The following is a 22936-nucleotide window of genomic DNA, read 5'->3' on the forward strand; positions in this document are numbered from 1 at the left end:
ATAAAAATTAATATATTTGACATAAAAAATAATATTTTTTAATAGAAGATCTGTTTCACAAAATTGACCCTTGAAACTGTTTTACATGAGTTTTTGTGTTACAAAATATTTTAGTCGGTGAAATAGTTGAATTTCGATTATTTATTTAAAAATTGATTCGATGTATATCGAAAAATAATGATTTTATAATTATAAAAAATTAATAAACCGATTTGATCGATTTTGTAAAACACATAACACAAATTATAGGATATTAAAAAAAAAGTCGGTAAAAATCGCCATTAGCAATCCAGGTGAACGCACCGCACACAGCTGCATTCACTCCACAGAAAAACGAAGCTGAAGCGCTTCGAAAGTGGAAAACAAATCTTGTTATGATTTCATCATGGATGTGTTTTGATTTTTAAATCCATTTAATATACAAGAGTGTAACCGACGCATTCCACAGATCTGTAATTTTCGAGAATCGTTAGAGATCACTTTGTTTTCGTCTAAAAATCCAGGGGTTAATTATGGTCTCCACGAGTAAAATAAAATCCGTGGATTTCTACAGGTCAGCTGCTATTTTCTTTTTTTTTTTTTGCGTTTGAATATTTTTTTTCGGACGAATTTAACGTTACGTTTCATTGATTTATTGTGTGAGAGGGAATTGCGGTTTATGTTAGATCGTTCTCAGTTGTATAACTTAGCAATTGTAGATAGAATGTAGCATTCTGTTAGTTATTTTTGTTTCTGATTGTTTTGGCTTATTCAACCAGTTAAGTGTAGGATATCTGCTGGATGCTGGACCATCCTGCAAATCGAGTTAAACGGACCCTTTTGCTCTGATTATTAGTCGATAGAGTTCAATTGATTCTGTATGGGTAATTATCTTGTGAAAAATAGATATAGGGAGCAGGGAGGTGGTAGCTCCCCACAAATGAAAAAAATCAACTTACGTAAATTTTTGTAACGTTCAAGTTTAGTAGTCGGCTATAATTCGAGGTTTGGTCCTGAATGGGTGATATATGTAGTATGTTGGTGGAGCTGGCTTTCAAAAGTAAACATTCTCTTTGTAAAATAATAAAATGATTGGGGTGTTCTTTTATTTTGGTTCGGTAATTGAAATTTGATTAGGATGGTTGCTTATGATGAGTGCCTGTCATGAACCTTGTTGTAACTCGTTCTCATGAATTTATTGGTGTTTTATTATTGTTAATTTGGAAATTATTTTGCCACCGGTTAAGTAGCTTGACCCGTTACTTTTGGTTATCCTAATCGAAGACAGTGTTAATTTTTACTTTTACTATTTCCCTGTTAGATAGCTCTGGATTTATCTTGAGCAAACATTTTACTCATATTCTTAATATGCATAATATCATTCTTGTGTTAATGCCGTCAACATGAATTATTTGTTCGTGTGCTGCTTTGTCCTGTACGTTTGCATGGTAAACCTCATCCAATGACAGTTCTTGAGAAAGTTTGGTCTAGAGATCATGACTTCAGCTGTAGAAATCATCTTCTAATTGATTTGCAATATGTTTTTATAAACCAAATAGTTACATGAGATGGAAGATTTGTGGCTGTCTGATGTAGTCCACAACTGAGTGGAATTCCAGATTTCTTTCTGATGCTTCGTGCTTTAGTTGCAGAGTAGCCAGTTCCTAGAAATCTCAGTATTTTTGTGGCTCTTGTTGAACCTGACTGAATGTTACTTTTTCCGAAGATTTATCTTAGTGTGCTGAAAGGATGTCTAAAACACTTTGTCATCGAAAGGATTTTGAGAAATAACTATTGCGTATCGAATTACACATCCAAATTTTATTTTCTCACCTAATGTATTATAAAGATTTTCAAGATTACTGTAATGTAGCTGTTCAAAGTCACTAATCCAGTTGATAAGTTTTGATGGAAAACTTAAAAATGTGTTCAGCATGCGTGTTAACCAAATTCCAATAATTATATGAGTATATATAATGCTTTGGCATGATAGTGGGTTCTAGTAAGATAAACTGAAATGAGTAAACTGTCCGGTAATTTTATCGTTGCACCCTTTTTTCTTATATGCAGGAAAATTCCCAGAGACTTGACCGAGGCATCATTATCAGGTGCTGGATTGTCAATTGTAGCAGCATTTTGCATGATGCTCTTATTTGGAATGGTAAGAATACGGGTTGGCAAATGATTGATAGAATCATTTATAAACTGATAGAGACAACAAATACTTATGTTTTCTTTGGTCTAATTGTCCTGCACAATTTGCTTTATTGTCTTTTTTTCCCTTGCCATTCTGAAGTGATGCATTTTATCAATGGTTGATTGTTATCACTCTTATCCGCACTGCATAGTAAAATATCCTCCTTGTGTTGTGCGATATTGTCATAGGAACTGAATGATTATTTGCGAGTGAGCACCTCTACATCAGTTGTCGTTGATAAGAGCTCTGATGGGGACTTTTTACGAATTGACTTTAATATAAGGTAAAATTGTATGCAAATCAATTTTTTTTTTTTACAATTTGAGGTGGGAGTTTTCCTAGCTCTGTGGTCTCGAGCTTGAGACACCGTTGGCATTTTTTTCTCCATAAATTACGTGTTGCCATTTGGGTGTTGATGGTTTCTGTCCTATTTTGTACCATTTTATATTTCAGTTTGTAACGTAAAGAACAAATGTTCAATTTTACTTCTCTTAGAGTTAGCAATTTTGATTAAATATAGAAGTCTGAACTATTTTTTCTTAGTTTTCTGTTTTATTTTTTCAAAGACGAGAAATCCATCAAGGGAGTCAATTGGCTACTTTACAGAATTATTTTGTTCTGACATTCATTGTCAATAGCTCTCAAGAAGCATTAACAGCATCAGCTGTTGGCTGTTGGCTGTTGCAGTACAAGAATTGATATCACCAAATTAACAATCCATCTTAGCAAAAAATTAGCATTTATCAAGGGTACAAAACATATAATATTTTGTTGTGCTCCTAGATTTTGATGCGTTAGCGTGAGGGTACAAAACATATATTCCATTTGGCCTTCTGAGGATCATAATATGTTCTAATATTTGTGGGTCATTCTTGAGTTTTAGGAGGGTTGTTAGGTTCTTTTATTTTCCTTCTTTTTTTTTTGAATTGATATCTGCAATTTGCATTTTATATGCATTTTTCATTAGTTTTTTCTGCTGACGACTTATTATGATTTTCATGTAGTTTTCCAGCATTGTCATGTGAATTTGCATCTGTTGATGTCAGTGATGTCTTGGGAACAGTAAGTAACATTCTTTATTTCTTAAGCATTTTATTTGGAATTGTGATAACTTTATGTAGGTTACACGTATTTTTGCTTTTGTTCTAAATTCAATTGGTATGACAGATTTGTTTAGATTTCTTTTAGACTCAATTAGAAATTTGCACATTAATCAGTGGTGTTGATCTTATCGGTGTGGTGCACCGGTGTTCATAACTGGCGTCATTTATTATTGTCTTTTGCTGCCACAGCATTAACATTACGATAAAAATAAATAAAAAAAATTGTTGAAGAAGTTACAATTGCCAAAAGAGAAATTGTAAAAATATTGTTCCCTTATCCTTTTTCTTCGGATTCTTTATCCTTCAAATGGGAAAAAGAGTAGGAAAATATTTTTTTTCCTCTGGATTATATTGGACAAGTCAAGTTTGCCTATTATTGGTAATTGTCTTACACATCTACCTCAATGGGTATGAATTTGAGTCTCTCTTTTTGGAGAAATTAGAGAACCAATCTCAATTTTACTTTGATAAAAAGAAAAAACTCTGCAAGTCTGCATCTGTAAATGGTTGGAGGTATTACTGTTTTCCGTATTAAAATGGGTCATTATATGATGACCAAGTGACTGTTTGGTGTTTGACTGTGACTATGTGCTATATTTCATTAATATCACTAGGATTACTGTGATTCTCGTTCAAAATCTCTTTTAACTTTTGATTACTGCACTGTAAAATGGATGGTTTGTCTGAAGAGGCTGGGATTTCAACTTGTAAGACATTTAACTGAGACTGTAGATGATTATATTAGGAGTCAGTTGGACAATAGTGCTTCCTCACCTCAAAACTCCCTATGTTGGAGTAACCCCTTGCTACTCCTGCTATGTGGCTGATTAGCAGTGACCTTAATTTACTGTTGAATAAAAAGATGAGCAACGGCTTGAGAAGTTGAATAAATTATTCTAATAAATGATATGGATTTTGAGTTTTATCAAGGAGTTTTTAAGTTTTGATTGCTTTCATGTTTTTTGGTTAGTTTTTAAATTGGAATATTTGACTGTTCGTAGTTTAGGGTGATACAGTATTATTTTTAATGAGATTTGGAGGCTTAAACAATAGTTAAACTGTTGGAAAACTTATTTTCCCTTTTGCTGTCTGTTGTTGTGGTGCTAATGTTGCTTTTTTAATTGCGAGCCTGGAGAGTCAATATAATACTGTAACCATGACAGATTTGTTTATTCCTTCTTTCCTTTATCATATGTGATTCTTTTTTGAATGCTTAACATATATGTTATTCTAATGATGGAGTGTAAGTTCTAAAGTAGGAGTTTAGTTACCACATAATTAGTTAAACCATTAAACTAAGCTAAATGAGTTCAAGCTGAAAAACCTGTGGGTGCTTCCTGTTTTTCTGTGTACGAGAAACATATGGATGCTTAGGCTTTATGTAACTTTTCCTTTTCTAGCATCTCTTTTATGAACTTTACAGTTAAGAGTTTGTTTCGAGATAAATGAGAAGTGTATTAAGTCTATTTTATGAGTATTGACATTTTTGTGTTTCTTACTTTTGTATATGGAGAAACAATTGTTTACCTTTTGAGTTAAAACATAGACTAAGTGGTTCTTTGGAGTTTCAGAAACTTTTGATTTATGAAATAACTCAAAATGGTATTACTTTATAAATCGATAGTTTTGTTCATATATATCCTTTTCAATTTAATAAAATCACTAAAGTATTTTTATTTATAAATATTTTATATAAATAATATACTGAAAAAAATAATTAAATTCAGGGATATCTTTAAATATAAAATAATTTATTGATTACAATTTCTGATACTAAAATTATTAAATAAAATTAAATATATATTTGATTTATGTATGATATAACACTAATTAACGGAAAAATCCTATTTTTTATGATGCATTTGCTATTTTTAACTATAGATTTCTACAAAATGCTTTGCACTTTCAAAATATTTTTTTAATTCTTACGTAGAATATTCATTAAATTTTTAATCTTAAATATGGTAAAAATTGGTGATCTTGTCAAAAAGCCAAGTGTTAAAAAATACATTTTGTCTTGGAGAAGTACAATATAGAGGACTCCTAAAAGCACAATTAGAAGAACCTACTTATGTTCTAGTCTATTTCTGTGTTATTATTTCTCAAGAAATAGATAATCCTAAACTGGACAACTTGTTAAATTGTTTGTGGAGAAGCAAAAAAATACACGCACTGTGTTATGACCCTCCTGAACAGGGCCATCACGTAATTTGCTTCTTTTTAAAGCTTTTTGATTTCATGTTTAAATTAATTCCTCTTCATTTGAATTTGTTGAACTGACCTCTTTTTAACAGAATAGGTTGAACATAACAAAGACTGTCCGCAAGTACTCAATAGATTCCAAACTAAACCCTACTGGCTCTGAATTTCGGTCTGGACCTACTTCGAATTCAGTTAAACATGATGATGATGTTGACGAAGAGTATGGGGAAGGTTCTGTTTCACTAAATGCTCGCAATTTCGATAGAATTTCCCACCAGTAAGTAAAATTGAGTTGGCTTTTTTCTGTATTTCATATTCACATTATAATCTTTTAAATACAAGCATCAAGGATGGTTATCCTTTGTTGTGAAGTTCTTTCTTATGGCATTGTTTTTACCACAGGCATGCTATATTAGTGGTAAATTTTTTTGCTCCGTGGTGCTACTGGAGCAACCGCCTGGTATTCCGACTCTTCTTAATGTTTGGCAGCCTTAAATTGTGATCTTCAACATTTTGAACTTCACATTGACAATCGATCAATATGATGGTGGATACTTCAAATTGTCTCACAACCTGTTTGTTGCAGAAACCTTCATGGGAGAAAGCTGCCAAAATAATTAAAGAAAGGTGCAATCCTGCATCCTGTTGCTCTGCCTTTTTCTTTTCAAGCAAACCTGTGTTTACGCAAAACACATCATTCTGGGATTGCAACGAGACTCATTGTTGTAATATTTTCCCATCAAAATGCTGAGAGAAAGCTTCATATATATTTTTTTGTAGATATGACCCAGAAATTGATGGACGTATTATAATGGGGAAAGTTGATTGCACTGAAGAAATTGATCTGTGTAGAAGGTACTTGCTAGAAAAAGGTTCAATTTCTTAATAAGTGTTATTATGTGGAGCTATATTGTGACTATATGGTGACTCACTTGGCTCTCTGATCATTCACTATTTTATCGATAGATGTTCTTCCTAGTAATTTCCGCATGCAGTAGACCGTTGTTTCTTTATGGGCACCCACTGTCGTGGATTCCTTTGTGCCTATTTCCTAGGACCATTTTTGCTTGACTTTAGTACATTTCTATGTTAAATACATTTTCGTTAAAGATGGAGCTTGAGATAACTACCTTGGAGGGCTAAGTATATTTGTTTCTACAATTTCAATGCTAGCCGTAGGTTTTGGTACAGTATGTGTATATGAGTCCACTGATAAATTATTATAACATATTCCAAAGTATGTTGCAGTGACTTGGGTGGTAATGTAATATTTTAATATGGCACCCTCGGATTCTATGTTATCTATGTGAGTGATGCAGCAATCCACCCTCAGATTCCAAGTTATCTATTCCTTCTGATCACATCATATATTGTTTAATTTTAAGTAATTTTTGTGTTCCATTTTTATGGTGGTTATGAAAACTTTTCACATTGAGAAAATCTTTTGATGTATTTATCAATTTACTCTTGAGGTCCTTGTTATTAATTTTTGTCACGACTTATTATAATAGCCTAAATCTTTTCTGCAATCATTAGCATATTCACGACTTCGGTATATTCACGTGTTTGACTTTTGTTGGTTGTGATAGATATTCTGGCTTGTCATATTCATTTGCATATTTAGGTTGCATTGTTCTCTTCTTTGTGGAGTTTTCATGCAATCTCCACGATTCAACTTCTAGAGGCAACTAGTTACATATTCCTATGGTTGCACTTGTACTTTTAGATTCCTTTATCTTTTCTTCCCTCAGTAGTCCCTTTTGGGAAATATGCAGGAATCATATACAAGGGTATCCATCAATTCGCATCTTCCGTAAAGGGAGCGATGTAAAGTAAGTTATTCTCTCTTTTATTTTCATTCTGCATTGGATGCTTTCTAGAGTATTTTCAGGTATGTTCATTCCTAGAATCCAGTTAACATCCTGAATCACAAATCTAATTTTTCTTTTATCATGAAAACTATTCTTCCTTCACATCTTTTTTATTCCTTATTAAATCCAACCACATTTTGTTAAATCCGCAGTTGAATACTTTTTCTACACATTTTTAATCTTCTAATGTCCTATTTAAATAACTGTTTATTGTTGGTTGCTTCCAATTTTTTGGGCACAGAGAAGATCATGGTCATCATGATCATGAATCATATTATGGCGATCGGGATACAGATACTTTAGTTAAGGTGAGAAAGCTCACAACGTTAGCTGGTAAAAGATTTTATCAATGTGAATATGGACATGTGGTAGATCGGAGTACAACTTGTGCCTGCAATAAATTAGTTGCCTAATTCTCAGCATGGAATGAAAGAACGATGCATTTTCGTTGCTTGGTTAAAAGAATTAACGATCTTAATCATTCTCCTAAAAGAAGTTGAATGAAACTTGTTCCCTGCAGACAATGGAGGATTTGGTGGCACCTATTTCTTTGCAGTCACAAAATGCATCAGACCATTCATCATCGGAGACGAAAAATGATACAAAAAGGCCTGCGCCTGTAGCCGGAGGATGTAGAATCGAGGGTTTTGTACGTGTGAAGAAGGTGACAGTACATGTTCACTGATGCTTTAACACATTCGTGCATTTCACAATCACATACAAGTGTAATCTTTAGCTTCCTTTTGGCTTTGCAGGTCCCTGGGAATCTTGTTGTATCTGCTCGTTCGGCTGCGCATTCTTTTGATGCTTCTCAGATGAACATGTCACATGTCATTACCCATTTCTCTTTCGGTAAAATGCTCTCTCCGAGGGTAATGAATGACATGAAGAGGATGTTGCCATATCTTGGTAGAAGCTATGACCGATTGAATGGGCTATCATATATCAGTAATCCGAGTGATTCAAATGCAAATGTAACTGTGAGTTCCTCGTTTGCCGTGCATCATTTTATTCCCTATCAGAGATTGTTAATGATTTATATTTGTACATTTTAGTGTTTCCACTTTCCACATAATTATGTGTTTACCCACAAATTTTAGAAATCTGTTGCCACCCTAATATATTTGGGATCCGGTACTCATCTTTCTTCGTATGATTGCCTTGCGTGGTAGCAGTAAAAACCAAACCACTATCTTGTTTTCCTGTAATCTCAATCCTTGAAAACCATTTGGCCACTTTGTTACAGATAAAAATAATCATTTAATTTTGTGCGTGTATGCAGATTGAACATTATATTCAAGTTGTGAAAAGTGAGGTGATGACTAGATCTTATAAATTAGTCGAGGAGTACGAATACACAGCCCACAGTAGTTTGGCTCACAGTCTTGATATCCCTGTTGCAAAATTTCATTATGAACCATCACCCATGCAGGTATTAAACCAGTCTACACAAAATTTACTTTAATGCCAGTACTCTACGGTTTCTTATTGTTTCACCGTTTATTATTCTTCTCAAAATTAGGTCTTAATAACTGAAGACTCGAAGTCCTTTTCACATTTCATTACAAATGTCTGTGCTATCATTGGAGGTGTTTTCACGGTCGGTGTCAATTTATCCTCTGCCACCTCTTTTTGGTTACTCGTTTCCTTCGACTCCCAACTTGTTTTTTCTATAATCCTTGAGACTCTAGCTTTACATTCCATTGTTTCCAGGTTGCCGGAATCTTGGACTCGATTCTGCACAACACATTCAAGCTGATGAAAAAGGTTGAACTGGGGAAAAACTTTTGATCGGAAGTCTAAACTAGTGAATGTGAAAAAAGAGAGATCAATTTCTGTACACACACGCATCCTTTAGTTGAGACGCAGAGCATAAATTAAATCGATTACATTTACTGTGTGGACCTTTTTTTTTATGAAGATAAGTTTCGTTATCAATTTGATGGTTCATATGGAAAATACATATTTTGGCTCATATACTCTCTCTGGTAAGGTGGTATTTCTCAGCTGCTGAAATGTGAAGTTTCTTTCCATTACATAGAAGCGGGATCACGATTTATCAATTGTTCGTGCCCAAGTCAATCTCAAGTTTCTGCTAAGTATTGGGGGTTTATCTAAGAAGCTACCCTGAACATCCTTATATTTTCTTTATCATCAAATCTATGATTTCCACAAAATATGTAAAATCCATCTATGTTTTTTTGTATCTCATACTTGGCACTTTCAATTTGATAGATGGCAAAAGTCGAGGAAAGTACGAGGAAAAAATAACAGTATAATTCTTGAGATGATCGAATTAATATATATTTTAATTATTTAATAATATGAAATGTTATAAATATTAAGTTTTCTTCTAAATAATAAAGGTTTTAAATTTGAGTTACATATAAGACAAGTAGCTTAAATTATTATATAAACTCAATAAAATTAGTTTAAGGTTTTGATTAGTTTCATATGATTTCCATCTCTTTTGGTTTTGCTTTGGTTTTTTTTTTTTCTGGAGATCAATTCGAAGTCCTTGGTCTTGGTTCTGGCTTTTAAACCAAAATCGAAATTTGTTTTGATTTTGGTTTGTTACCTCTGGAAATCAAATCAAAGTCGTTGGTCTTGGTTCTGGCTTTGAAACAAAATTGAACACGTTTTCAATTCATAGTTCGAAGGAAAACCATGATCCTGTCCACTTGTTGGCCACAATATTCATTATCTCTAATCATTAAAATTTCGAATCATTTGTTCTACTATTGCCGAGTCTCCCCTAAAAAAGTATATCATCGTCCAGCATTTAAACAAGGTGCTACACCAGCAAGACCTTAGTGCTTCTGTGATTATCATTTATGCAATGCTCGACCGGACGAATATTCTAGAACCTTCATATATGATTAAATGCCATGTTCAAGTGCTTGCTGAACAAAAAGCAGTTCGAACTCTCAGTAAGACATGAAAGTAAACAATCCAAAATAAGAATGTTGCCATTGACAACCATAGAAACTGGAGAAAGTACCACCACTGTGAGACGCTGGAAATGAAACATAGATGTCAATTGACCATACACATATGATTGACCTAGTTACAATAGTTATGGATATCATCTTCAACATTGACATAATACCCAACAGCCACAACACAGTGATATATGCTGCAGCTCAGAAACCATGAATCTTTATATGCTCTTTTTTCACGATCCCAGCCTGTTTTCAAAGCAAAAAATTAATTAAATTATTAATTATTGAAGCACACAAACTTCTGAAGTGCAAACTTTAGCATCCTGTTAAATGGTGTACTCATTTTCATGAGAAATACCCATAAAAATAGTGCCTACAAGCTACCTTTCTTTCTTTTCCCATATTCAATACTGAAATTTTCATCTTTGACAATTTTTTTTCCATAAATGTAGATGTTATCATGAAAAGGATGAGCAATCACCTGGATAAGAAAGGAAGAAACGTTCTTCCGCTGATCACCTTGGAGTTGAATAACCTTCACAAACAAAATCGGGGAATAAATATAATGGAAGATAAGGGGAAGGAATGGGATAACCATTAAAATCAACAAAACCTGGCCTAGTTCTGGGTCCTGAACAACAGTTCCATTGCAGCAAAAGTCTTTCTTAAGATCCTTCAGGATTTTGTTATAGCTGAACTCTTTCTTCAATCCCTGCACAGTTGTTAGGCTTTTACGACCATTTCGCTGTTGGACTCGAACATGAACATAGTCCTTTGTCCCAGCACCAGAATTCTCAGCATTTGCATCAGCAAAAGGATCTGACATCACATGAAAAACTGTAAGTCTGATCCAAAGGAGAGGTGAGGATCTCTGATCTTCACCTCATTCCTCTATAATTGAATGACCTATATCATATATCCTTATTTGCAAACTTCACCTACTTTAATCCAACTTTTCAACATTTAAATCAAATCAAGAAAAATAAGTCAAATAGAATAGTTTCACCAACAAAATAGATATGTTGGAGCAGCATACCAAAAGCAGGAGTCTGGATGTCAAAATCAGACATGAAACTTGGTTGATGCAGCAAATGTGAAAAAGAACACCGCACTTCCACACACTAAATTGAAAGTCCCAAACCTGAGTTAATTAAAAAACATATTCCAACCATCAGCCAACAGAGCCACCTCACAGACAAATGAAGATCTGGGAAGCAAAATGATTCTTGAAAGGCGACATAGCAAAGTATATAAGTTAAATATTCCTGGGTATCTGAGTCACCTCTATCGGGTATTCAGCAGCCCCAGTTAGGTAAAATGTGTAACTACACACTATCACCTCTTGTTTCTCAATACTATTGAAAAACATGTTAATCCCAAATGGAATCAGGAATAATTACAGAAGCGAATACAGTGAGATAATGAAGATTATTCTTCCTATATTAGCACATATACAGGAAGAAAAAGGGGACATATATTTATGTACCAGAGGAAATTGAAAGCATGAATAATCTGACTCCAGAAATTCAAGAAAACAGGATTCACAGGTGCTTGAAACATCCGTTTTGATACATTAAAACAGTAACAAAAAAACATAAAAATCATCGGCGATGATACCCAAATAAAAAAAATGGTTAGCATAACAAGATATAGAAAAAAACAAAAGTTTCAATCCAATTCACAAACATTCGATCAGATAGAAAAAGGGTACCTTATCGGGAAATTTAATCGAGCTTCGAGACCACAATCGGGAGCTGACGGTCAAACAGTTGGCAGGGGAAGGAAGAAGATACTAATATATATCGGTCATCGGATGAGTTTTCACAAAACAATTCTTTAAAAAAAAAAAAAAGAACAGAACTATTGATAATTTATTTTGATAAATAAATTCTATCCTCTTCCACAACTCTTTGGTAAAATATTTAAGACAAAAATAGTAAAATATAGAGCACAAGACTTTTAAAAAATGGATTAAAAAAATAGTCCAATAGTTTATTATAAAAACTAACACACGTAGTTCCGTAAAAAAAATTTAAAAATAAATAATTTTTAAAATTTTAAAATAAATTTTATAATTTTTTGAAATTGAAACATTAAGAGATAAAAGAAAATATAAAAAAAATATATCTCTTAGTGTAAACAAATACTCACCCTGAGGAGAGTGGCTGGTGAGCCTCACTTTAGGTCTCCGCCTGCCAGAACTTAGGAAAAATTATAATTTTAGTCACGTAAATTGGTCTGTTTTGATTTTAATTTTGTAATTTGTTAAAATTTGATTTTAATCTAGTAAATTGATTTTATTTTATTTTTTATTTTGGTGACGTAAATAAATAGTGGATTTGTTTATGTTTTTTGTCGAATTTTTGTCATGGTTCGATCGATTTTTTGCCTGAAACCATTAAATCCGTCGAGTATTGCTTATTTGACATTGATACTCTCTTATGTAGTTAATGTGACAAAAATGAAACTTATATTATACACATTAAAATATACATAAACAAAAATAAAAGAAAACGACGAACTTTTTCCTTTTATTTTAAAGTATTGGAAGTCGTGTTACTTTATTTTCTCTTTATTTTTGATTGAATGAATTTTAGTTTGAGTAATATATGCTTAATTCTCACCACATATGTCAAACAAATTATATTCCATGATTTAGTGGTTTCAAGCAGAAACAAACAAAAAAATATTATATGAAAATTAAACTTTAACAAATTACAAGACTAAAACCCAAAATAGACCACTTACGATTTTCTCTATAACTTTTGATATGCATAAAGAAGGAAACCAATAAAGTGAAGGACCTCACAAGTTTCTGTTCAAATTAGACAAAGTATGCTGTGGAAAAATTGAGCGACTCTTCAAAATACAAAATGAAAAAAAAGTAAGATTTGAAGCGCGAATTACTCAAATAAACAAAGTAAGAAGATAGTTAGAAAAAATCAAGTTCAAATAACAAAATCAACATAAAATCTAGAAATAACAAGGAAACTGCGGAAATCAGAGACGATTAAAACATTGTTGAATTTTATCAGAGAGTTGAAAATCAAGCGAAAAAATGATTCAACAACTTATAAATATTTACCATTAAGTTAGATAAATCATTTGATAGTATTCATTTGTAAAATTTACGAACATTCACGATGCACCCAAATTTGTTATCCACGTGAACGTGTTTTATATTAGTGCGCATAAAATCCCACGTTCTTGTTATTCTGGAACCAAGATCAAGAGTACCAACGTCATTTCCCCAGATTTTCTAATAAACGACTATTCTTTAATAATCCATCGGAGTTGAGCGATTAAAATTCTGAATACTGAATTATAGGAAGGGTGATCTTCAGCAAGCACAATTTACAAGTACAGTAATCTTCTTCCGATCAAATTAAAAGCAATGCTGACCTTTATACAAGGTGAGATCAGAACGTCTTATGATTTTGGATTATAATCTCTAGATCACAAAATTTCACGTGGGCATTACTTATAATGAAATACGCTGTGGGAATCATGATTTTTAGCGGTATGGAGAGTTGCCACCTTGTGCTTTAACTAGAGAATGGTATGCACCTCGATTTCCCAAGGCCAGTAGATCAGAATGCGAGCCTTGTTCTGCAACTTTCCCTTCTTTGATCACAGCAATGGAGTTTGATTTCTGTATCGTCGATAATCGATGAGCAACGACAACACACGTTCTTCCTACCATCATCTTCCCCAGTGCTTCTTGAACCAAGCTCTCCGACATGCTATCGAGAGCACTCGTTGCTTCGTCCAACAACAGGATAGTGGGGTCCTTCAAAATGGCACGAGCTAATGCTATTCTTTGTCTCTGCCCTCCGGATAGCTGCACGCCTCTTTCCCCACAATATGTTTCGTATCCATCTTTCATTCCACTGTCATCAACATATGTTATTAATCAGTGGTTGTTTTAGCTTAGAAGTATTCATATATGTTATGTGAATGAAGATGAGAAATCCATACCTTATGAATTCGTGGGCATTTGCCAGCCTTGCTGCCTTCCTTACCTCAGATTCCCTCGCATCGTTTTGGCCGTATGCTATGTTGTCGTAGATGGTTCCGGCAAATAGTGTTGGCTCCTGGCTGACCAATGCAATGTGTGACCTCAAGGTTCTGAGATCGTATTCTCTGATGTCCTTTTCATCAATGCACACCAATCCATTGATAGGATCATAAAATCTTTCAATGAGCCCAAGGATTGTGGATTTCCCTGATCCACTCTGGCCAACCAATGCTACAGTGGTTCCAGCATTGATTTTAAGGCTGAGACCCTTCAAGATCAATTCTTCAGGTCTTGTGGGATACGCAAAGACTACACTTCTCAGCTCCACTCGGCCCCTGACATTGATTTTAGTCGCATTAGTTTTTCTTGGGCTTTCGGGATCGATCTCACTCTTTCTGTCAAGTATTGCAAAAACTGAACTTACGGCAGTACTTCCTCTAGATATATCTTTGGTCATACTCCCAGCCTCTGCAATGGTATATGCAGTAAATAGAAGTGCTAGAAATGCTTGAAAGAGTCTCTCTGGAGATATTTGATCCTTTGCCAATAGCCTCCCTCCGTACCAGTAAGCTAAAGCTGTTGAAGCTGCTGCAAGAAACTGAGAGCTGAAGAGGCCAACACCTGCAAACCAGGATTGTCTAACACTCTCCTTCCGCGGGCCTTCTAACGTGTCTCTAAAAAGCCCCACTATCTTTTTCTGAGACGAAAAGGCGGTTATGGTTCTATGATTAATGACTGCTTCGCTTGCAATTTGGCTTCCCTCTTTTTGTGCTACTTGAGCTTTTGCAGACATACTCTTCATCAGAACACTCCTCGCATAAAAGCTCCCTATTAGTAAAGGTTGAGCTGCCATCATCACAAGGGCTAGTCTCCATGCTAAAACGAGGCCTAGGATATAGGTGAAGATAGCCCCAAAAGTGGCTTGAGCCAAAAGTGACATGCGATCCCCAACAAGAGAGCGAACCATGCTTGCTTCTGTTGACAGGCGAGCACATATTGCTGCGCTTGTATTCTCATCTTGATCAAACCACCCAATTTCAAAAGTCATAATTTTATTCAGAATCATCTCCCGAACCCTTTTGGTTAACTTTTCTCCCATGATTGCGAAATTGTAGTGCTGCAGAAGGTTGGTGAAGAAGCTAAAGAATCCAAGGCCAACAAATACTAGGGAATAAACCCTTGCATGAGATGTGATGGAGGATTTATCTTCCCTGAAGTAAACTGATATAAGTGCTCCAACACAATATGCATTAATTGGTTGAACTGCTCCAGAGCCTATTGCTCCTAAGCATCCAAGAAAAGCTCTTGGCCACTCCGGTGCATTCATTTTCAGTAAACGCAACTGTGATGGAGCTGGGTGAGCTTGCTGGTTGAAATTTTCTTCGTCACTATCATATGAAGCCTCGTACTGCATCGAGTAAGGAGCGGAAAAGGGTGTGCTCCTTGAAAATGCTGGGCTAAATGGGTTCAGAGTTGGAGTACGTGGGCTAGACATAACACTCATGGGGCTAGGAGGGACACCCATCTTGTGGTGATTTTTTCCATTCTGGTAATTGAAATTAGTTGTGGTCTCAATCTCAGTTGTTGATTGCTGCAATTCTACCATTTTGACGTACTCTCCGTCATTCAGTTGCATAAGTTCGTCATGTGAGCCTGATTCAACTACTCTTCCTGACTTGATAACTATAATCAAATTAGCCAATTTGATTGTTGAGAGACGGTGAGCTATGACAATTGCAGTCCTTCCCTTTGACGCCTGGTCTATTGCCTTCTGTACAATTCGCTCAGACTCTGAGTCAAGTGCACTTGTGGCTTCATCGAGAAGCAATATTTTTGGATTCCTTATCAGTGCCCTGGCTATGGCTATTCGCTGCTTTTGCCCTCCAGATAACTGTACTCCAAATTGACCAACCTGAAATTTTTCTAATAAATATCAATGCCATAATCTCTTTCAATAAAGTATTCTTTCTTTAGATGTACATTTAGTGAATTACTATTGTTTTGGCGTGAATTGAGACTCTCGGTATTGTCGTTTTTTGGTATTTTTTTTTGTTTTTGAAAGTCAACAGACAACAAAATGTTTAAAAATAAGAACGAACATGCTTAGTCTATGTTTAGAAGCAGTCTTACTTGAGTTTCGTAGGCATCTGGCAACTTAACTATGAAATCATGTACATATGCAGCTTTGGCTGCATTTTCTATATCTTCCATTGATGCATCCTCTTTCCCCAGTATTATATTCTCTTTTATAGTTGTTGCAAATAGTACAGGTTCTTGATTAACCAATCCCATTTGGGATCTCAACCATTTGAGATGCAGCCTATTTATTTTATATCCATCCAACAAAATTTCACCTTCTGCTGGATCGTAAAATCTTTGAAGCAGCGAAATTATGGTTGACTTGCCAGAGCCACTACCCCCAACAAGGCCTACTGTTCTCCCTGCTGGAACTGTCAGATCCAAGCCTTCCAGGATTGGTGTCTCAGGTCTTGAAGGATAACAAAAATATACTCCTTTGAATTGAATTTCGCCTCTAACGTATGACAGAGCTTTTCCCTTCTTATCGTCAGAGTCTATGGCTGGTTCACGATCAATCATCTCTGCTATCCTAATGGCAGCAGACTTTGCTTCTGTTATTGCCGTCAGGTTCGGAAGAGCGGTCAAAATATTTCTGCAAATACCGAAACATCATAGAGCAAAAAATCAGGCATTTTGCTGAGTGCAGATACAAAAATATGAATATTCTTTACTCACAATCCTCCCATAAGAACATTGAATCCAGCTACAAAAATATCTCCACCCTTTTCGCCTTTTTTGGTGACAAGCAGCGACCCCACCCAGGCTTGAAATCCCCAGCTGATATATATTACTCCCATGCTCCCCATCATCAACCCTCTTGCAAAACCTTGCTTTATGCCTAGCTCCATCGTTTTTTGGAGTGTGTTACTGAACTTTTCGAGTGTTCGAGTCTCTGCAACATATGAGTATAGCGTCCTGATTGAAGATATTGCTTGTTCTGCGATTCCACCAGCAATTGCATACGACTCTATTGTTTGTATTGCCACGTCCATCATCATTTTTCCGAAGCCAAGTCCAGGGACAATGAACATTAGGGAGAATGGTATAGCAGCCAAAGTGAGCTTCCATGATAGTGAGAATGCAAATATCAGACAGAAGAAGAAGGATGACATGTAAGCAAGGCAGTCGGGTATCTGTAGTCGAGAAAAAAAGTGTTACTTCTAGAAATTACTGTTAATTTGTTTCCATTTATTTTTGGAGTATAATGGGAACATTTAAGAAACAAAGTGATGGCAACATGACTTTAGTAGGGAGTTAATACCTTTTCGCCTATGGTGACCTGTATTGTATTTGAGTCGGATGATATTGTCGTGACAACTTGATAAGTGTTAGAAGAATCCACTGCCTGTGTGTCAAAGAAACCAACTTCTTGTTTAAGGACGGATTTCAGGTACTCTAGTCTCATGCAAGAACTTTGTCTCTCTGCCGTTCTTGCCCAACATAATCCTTCTGCAAAAATACTTGTTGGAGAAGTCCTTAGGATCAAGTAGAAGTTCAAATTTCTATATTTTGATCTATGAAGAGAATGGATAATTAAGCTCAAAAATGCAACTTACCGATAAAAGCAGATAGTCCCACTCCAATTGCGACATAGAATAGCCGGAGTGCATACTGTATACATTTTTTAGCAGCATATCAATCAGTATGTTCAAAACTACTGTGTCGATATTAAGATTCATCAACTGCATATGAAATTTCATTCTACTAAATAGGAGTATTATTCATCACCTTGTCAACCGAATGAGTAGAGATCCCACTATTAAGAGATCCGTACTCATTGATCACAGAACTTAGAACAAACATCATGAGAGGGATCTGTAATCCATCTCCAATGCTACCTAAAGTCCCAAAAAACATTAAGAATTTGTCCACTCTATCCGCATATCGAAAAATGCCATCTTTTTTCCCCATTTTTGCGTTCCCCGTGAAGAGGGATCCTCTGTATTTTGAAGTTGATATACTTGCAGGCAGATGATTCAAATACTAGGACAAACGGCACATTCTATACATTTTATATAGAAATCTTGTCTCTCACTAGTTGGATTTTGGTGGCATTTATTGGCTACTTTTTTATGAAAAATTTTCAAGGGTATCATACATGTTTTCTGTAAATCAGCCGGCTGTTTGTTGTCATTAGATGTTTTTTGCTTTGTTGAATAATTCCAACTGTTTTTGTTGTTTATCCCTCCCTTGTTATTTCTTTCCTCTTTGTAATCAGTGGTCACATACAGCATCTTTTATCCTCTGTTTTCCAAATAATCTCGTCACAACGTTACATTCTTTGTAATCAAAATGGGATTCTTAAATTTTTGTCAGATCTAGAAAAAGATTTACAGATCCCTTTTTGCCATTCCTTGGCAACCCCCGTTTGATTCCTGGTTAATTTTGGACCTAAAACATTCTGTTTTAATCATAGAAAATCTTTGAATAAACTAATAATTGTGAAACCAATCAAGAAATTCATGGAATGTTGACAATGACTGGTAAGGTAACTTCATTCGAATGGAATATTTCAAATGTCATCATATTCTATCTATTGCTGCACATTTGGCAGCCGATTATATATTCCATTTTGTTTTCTGTATACCCTTTACAAACTAGAGACACAATTCAATAACATAGTACAAAATCATATATGTCTATGTAAGACAAATTTGTATTTTATCATCGTTTTGCATGGTTTTTATTAGAATATGCTAGATTGGAAATTTCAAGGACCAAATCAATACTTGGTCTTAATTCTATGGCATTGCTTCATGACTTTATATATGAATTGACATGCTTCCCGTTTTGTTCTACCAAAGATTCGGCAAGGTTTATGAATAAATTTGATGTTAAAATATTGAAACGATCGAATTTGATACCATCTACTAAATATATGTTTATATTTTGGTAATTTTTTGGTTTAATTACATATATCATCCCAGTGAAATATCGAGATTGTTGAAAACTGTGTGAAAATCAATTAACTCCATGTATTTGCAAATATTGAGCACACATATCACTAAAAACACGTATAGACGAGGGTATGTGTGCTCAAAATTTTAAACGAAAGAGTTAATAGATCATTTTGTTTCATAAAGAGTTTTTATTAATCTCATGATTTTACATTGATGATCTATGCAATTAAACATTTAAAAAAAAAACTATACTTTAGAGATGTGATAAAAAATTGTGTGGTTAAATTATGTCTTTCGAAATGATATTGTAACGCAACCACTTGGATTGTTATATAGTATATATATTTGGTGTTTCCAAATTCTATAGCGTCATTGTTAAGCTCAACTAATTATGAGAAAAAACTCGGTTCAGTCTCAGATATTTGGTTTCTTTTCCGATTTGGTTCCAAATGTATCGACGTTCTCGGTCTATATCTAAACGTTTACAAATTTTGACCAAATTGGTTCTCTTGTCAAATTAATGATTAAAACTAACGGTAAACATGACATGTGACGGGGAAAGACCTAGTTCAACCCCAGATGTTTGGTCTCTGTTCTTGTTTGGTTCCAAATATTTTCGGCATTCCTGGTATAGTCCTAAACGTTTACAAATTTTGACGAGTTAATAATTCCGTCAATTTAATGGTTAAAACTAACGGTGAATTGATATGTAACAATCATGTCCCTAAAATCTCCAAAACCCATCAAATACCCTAATTTCCAGTTCAATTCGAGCAGGGACAATTTTTTCTTTCTTGCTACCATCACACTTGGAATTTGGCTCAACCTTGAGAATAAAATTGATGCCGCTGCACACAATTAGTGTGGGGACCCAGACGTTAATCATGTTCTTAATCGTGATTGGGACTAATTAATCAATTATAATAAACAGGGTCTAACTTTTTTTTTTGGNCAAACACGACAACAGCCGGATAACTCCGGTGAGAATAAATCCCAGTATAAATCAACGAAACATGCAATCATATAATTAATATAAAGCATGAAGCAGATATCAGATATATATCAAAATCTGAAACATAATTAATATCAAACTATCAATCATACTCGTGACTCCACGACTCAGACTAGACTCAATCCTAGTCTAGGGATCCCGGTTTCCAGACGTTGGTATTCCTATATCGACCAACAGTAATAGGAGAAACTCCGATTCTATCCACGTCGATATAACCAAACATCCAGTGTCTTGACCTATCCGTCACAGACTGTGGCACTATCGCCAATACACTATCTTGAGACATCGTGCAATGTGCCCGTGGCGATCCAGCCACTATCAGGTAATTCTGTCACAAGATCACTCGTCTAATATTCGTCTAACACATGCTCTCTATACATTAATAGAACAAGCATATCAAATCAGATCAATGCAAATAATAACAAATAGTATGTGATTTAGGGAAACACAAGTATATCCTACTTGTGTCGATCTCCCAATACCACATTGACTTATACCTTTCGTTTGTAGTCTCGGTCGGAAGAAACGGAAGTTGTGAACTCAAGATTGCCTCTGTAAATCTGAAAGGACATATCGAGAATAATAATATCAACCGTCCATTCTCAATTCAATACTGAATCTGATCAATCTGAATTCAATTCAAAATCAACGGCATAACGGTACAATATCAATATCCCCGTCAATTCAGATAGCAAGAGATATCAATTACAATTCATAACCAATATCCAATATAATCCATAATCCAACCATAATCCAAATTTGTCCAATACCACTCAATATAATCTGAAAAATCATAACAAATCCGTAATCAATCTGTTTCTTAATCTGACTTCTATTCTATGATGTCTAACATGTCAAGAACATCATATATGAATTTTATTCAATTCTGACAATAGCATAATTTCAACACATATCAAAACGTAACAAAACTTACGTCCAGTTGTAGCCCACGTCGATAGGAACACAGTACCGAAGTCGGATTCAAAATCTAACGGGCGGATCGAAATATAAAGGCGTAAGGATTTTCTATAACTTTTCTCGTTCCTTTTTCTCGTTTTTCTTCTTTCTTCCTACTGAATTCTGGAGAATTGTTATATATATATATATATATATATATATATACTTGCATGCTTGAAGAAACGTGGCACAATTTCTTGAATTTCAGTCGGCGCTCGGGCGGTTGCAATCTACCGCTCGGGCGCGGGATGTTCTGTCCGATACATATCCTTATTGAACATTGGCGCTAGGGCAGTCAAAAACTACCGCTCGGGCGCCAGACGTTCTGTCCACAACATGCTCTTGTAATGCATTGGCGCTCGGGCGGTCGTCTTCTACCGCTCGGGCGCCACAGGTTCTGCCCGAAAATCACGTAACTCATATGTTGTAACCAATTGGGTCTTGGAGTAGTCTACACTCACATCAATTCATGATCAATAAATCACATCAGATTACGATAATCAATTTCTCGGGCATTACATTTTCTCTATCAATCAACTCCAGCTTTCCATCTCGCACGACAACCACATTATCAGAGCAGTTAATTAATCCCATCATGTTTCAAATGATTTTCAATTGTTTCATTTTGTGGTCTAACATAGGAAAAACACATACATTGTTTTCGCAAATCGGTGTTTATAAGTGTTGGGACAAAACACATAGTCAAGTAAACAAATTCAATGGTACTACCCATAGTTTGTTACCAGAGCATGATAAAGTAATAAGAGTTTTTAACTCATTGTTTCTTCTGTATCAAGTGCAAGTTGTGCATCTTGTAGTGATAATTTAATACAAAGTCTGAACGAATCCGAAAAAATAATGAATTTGAATTATTTGGATTTAGAATTACGAAGGGAGAATCACAAGCGTGCACCAAAGGTTGCGACCGAGGAGATAATATAACAAGTTGAACAAATAAAACAACAAGTGGAATTGTTTTGAGGATTTTAAGGGTACTGACACATATCATGTGTACTATTAGTTTTAACCATTAAATTGACGGAATAACTAATTTGGTCAAAATTTGTAAACATTTAAGATTAAACTGGGAACGTAGAAATATTTGGGTTCGAACAGAGAAAGGGGTCAAACATTTGCGACTGAACCGAGTCTTTCTCCCTCTAATTTTAACCATTAAATTGACAGAAGGATCAACTATGTTTGATGAAATAATTGTCTCTGTTGGCTAGAACAATCGAAACGTGGTACTTGAACTGCTCTACTGTTTATAATATTTGAGTTGCATCGTTACCGCCAAATATAACTTTTTGGCGTCACTTGGTCCTACAATTGGTATCAGATTCAATCTTATATGTTCGATCTGTGAGAGCGTCTCACACAAATTTTTGCCTTTTTATATTAATTTTTTTCTTAATTTTAAAATTATTTTTTCTTAATAGTATGTATATAAATATTCACATATTTTGTATTAAGTACAAAATATTATTTTTAAACATATAAAAATATTTTTATTAAATATATTTTTGATAAATGAAAAAATATATAGTTTTACTAGATGTAATTAAAATAAATTTACCAAATTTTGATAAATTTATTTTCTAAAATTAAAAATAATGAAGTATTTTTAGGAGACAAAAATAATTTATAGATTTTTTAAAATATAAAAATATTTAAAT

General features: G+C 34.6%; 3 protein-coding genes across 3 annotated transcripts; 1 reads left to right on the plus strand and 2 right to left on the minus strand.

Moving 5' to 3' along the window:
* Positions 1 to 263: 263 nt before the first annotated feature.
* Positions 264 to 9333, plus strand: LOC140965140 (protein disulfide isomerase-like 5-4). The gene is made up of 15 exons (XM_073425207.1): positions 264 to 553; positions 2050 to 2140; positions 2365 to 2459; positions 3181 to 3238; positions 5574 to 5758; positions 5884 to 5941; positions 6068 to 6108; positions 6262 to 6336; positions 7257 to 7313; positions 7594 to 7660; positions 7873 to 8016; positions 8108 to 8332; positions 8635 to 8784; positions 8875 to 8952; positions 9066 to 9333. The coding sequence occupies exons 1-15, from the start codon at positions 513 to 515 to the stop codon at positions 9141 to 9143; spliced, it is 1443 nt and encodes a 480-aa protein (XP_073281308.1). The 5' UTR covers positions 264 to 512; the 3' UTR covers positions 9144 to 9333.
* Positions 9334 to 10198: 865 nt separating this feature from the next.
* LOC140964722 (protein translation factor SUI1 homolog) lies at positions 10199 to 12124 on the minus strand. Its single transcript, XM_073424617.1, has 5 exons — positions 12006 to 12124; positions 11331 to 11435; positions 10908 to 11113; positions 10776 to 10829; positions 10199 to 10540 (listed from the first exon to the last, which is right to left on the minus strand). The coding sequence occupies exons 2-5, from the start codon at positions 11362 to 11364 to the stop codon at positions 10496 to 10498; spliced, it is 339 nt and encodes a 112-aa protein (XP_073280718.1). The 5' UTR covers positions 11365 to 11435; positions 12006 to 12124; the 3' UTR covers positions 10199 to 10495.
* A 1674-nt stretch (positions 12125 to 13798) lies between these two features.
* LOC140965237 (putative multidrug resistance protein) lies at positions 13799 to 18381 on the minus strand. The gene is made up of 7 exons (XM_073425378.1): positions 18120 to 18381; positions 17948 to 18002; positions 17653 to 17840; positions 17067 to 17524; positions 16443 to 16983; positions 14273 to 16224; positions 13799 to 14184 (listed from the first exon to the last, which is right to left on the minus strand). Exons 1-7 carry the CDS (start codon positions 18300 to 18302, stop codon positions 13809 to 13811), a joined length of 3753 nt encoding a protein of 1250 aa, XP_073281479.1. The 5' UTR covers positions 18303 to 18381; the 3' UTR covers positions 13799 to 13808.
* Positions 18382 to 22936: the final 4555 nt, after the last annotated feature.

Source organism: Primulina huaijiensis, chromosome 18, assembly GCF_012295235.1.
Source record: "Primulina huaijiensis isolate GDHJ02 chromosome 18, ASM1229523v2, whole genome shotgun sequence".
Taxonomy (NCBI): Eukaryota; Viridiplantae; Streptophyta; class Magnoliopsida; order Lamiales; family Gesneriaceae; genus Primulina; species Primulina huaijiensis.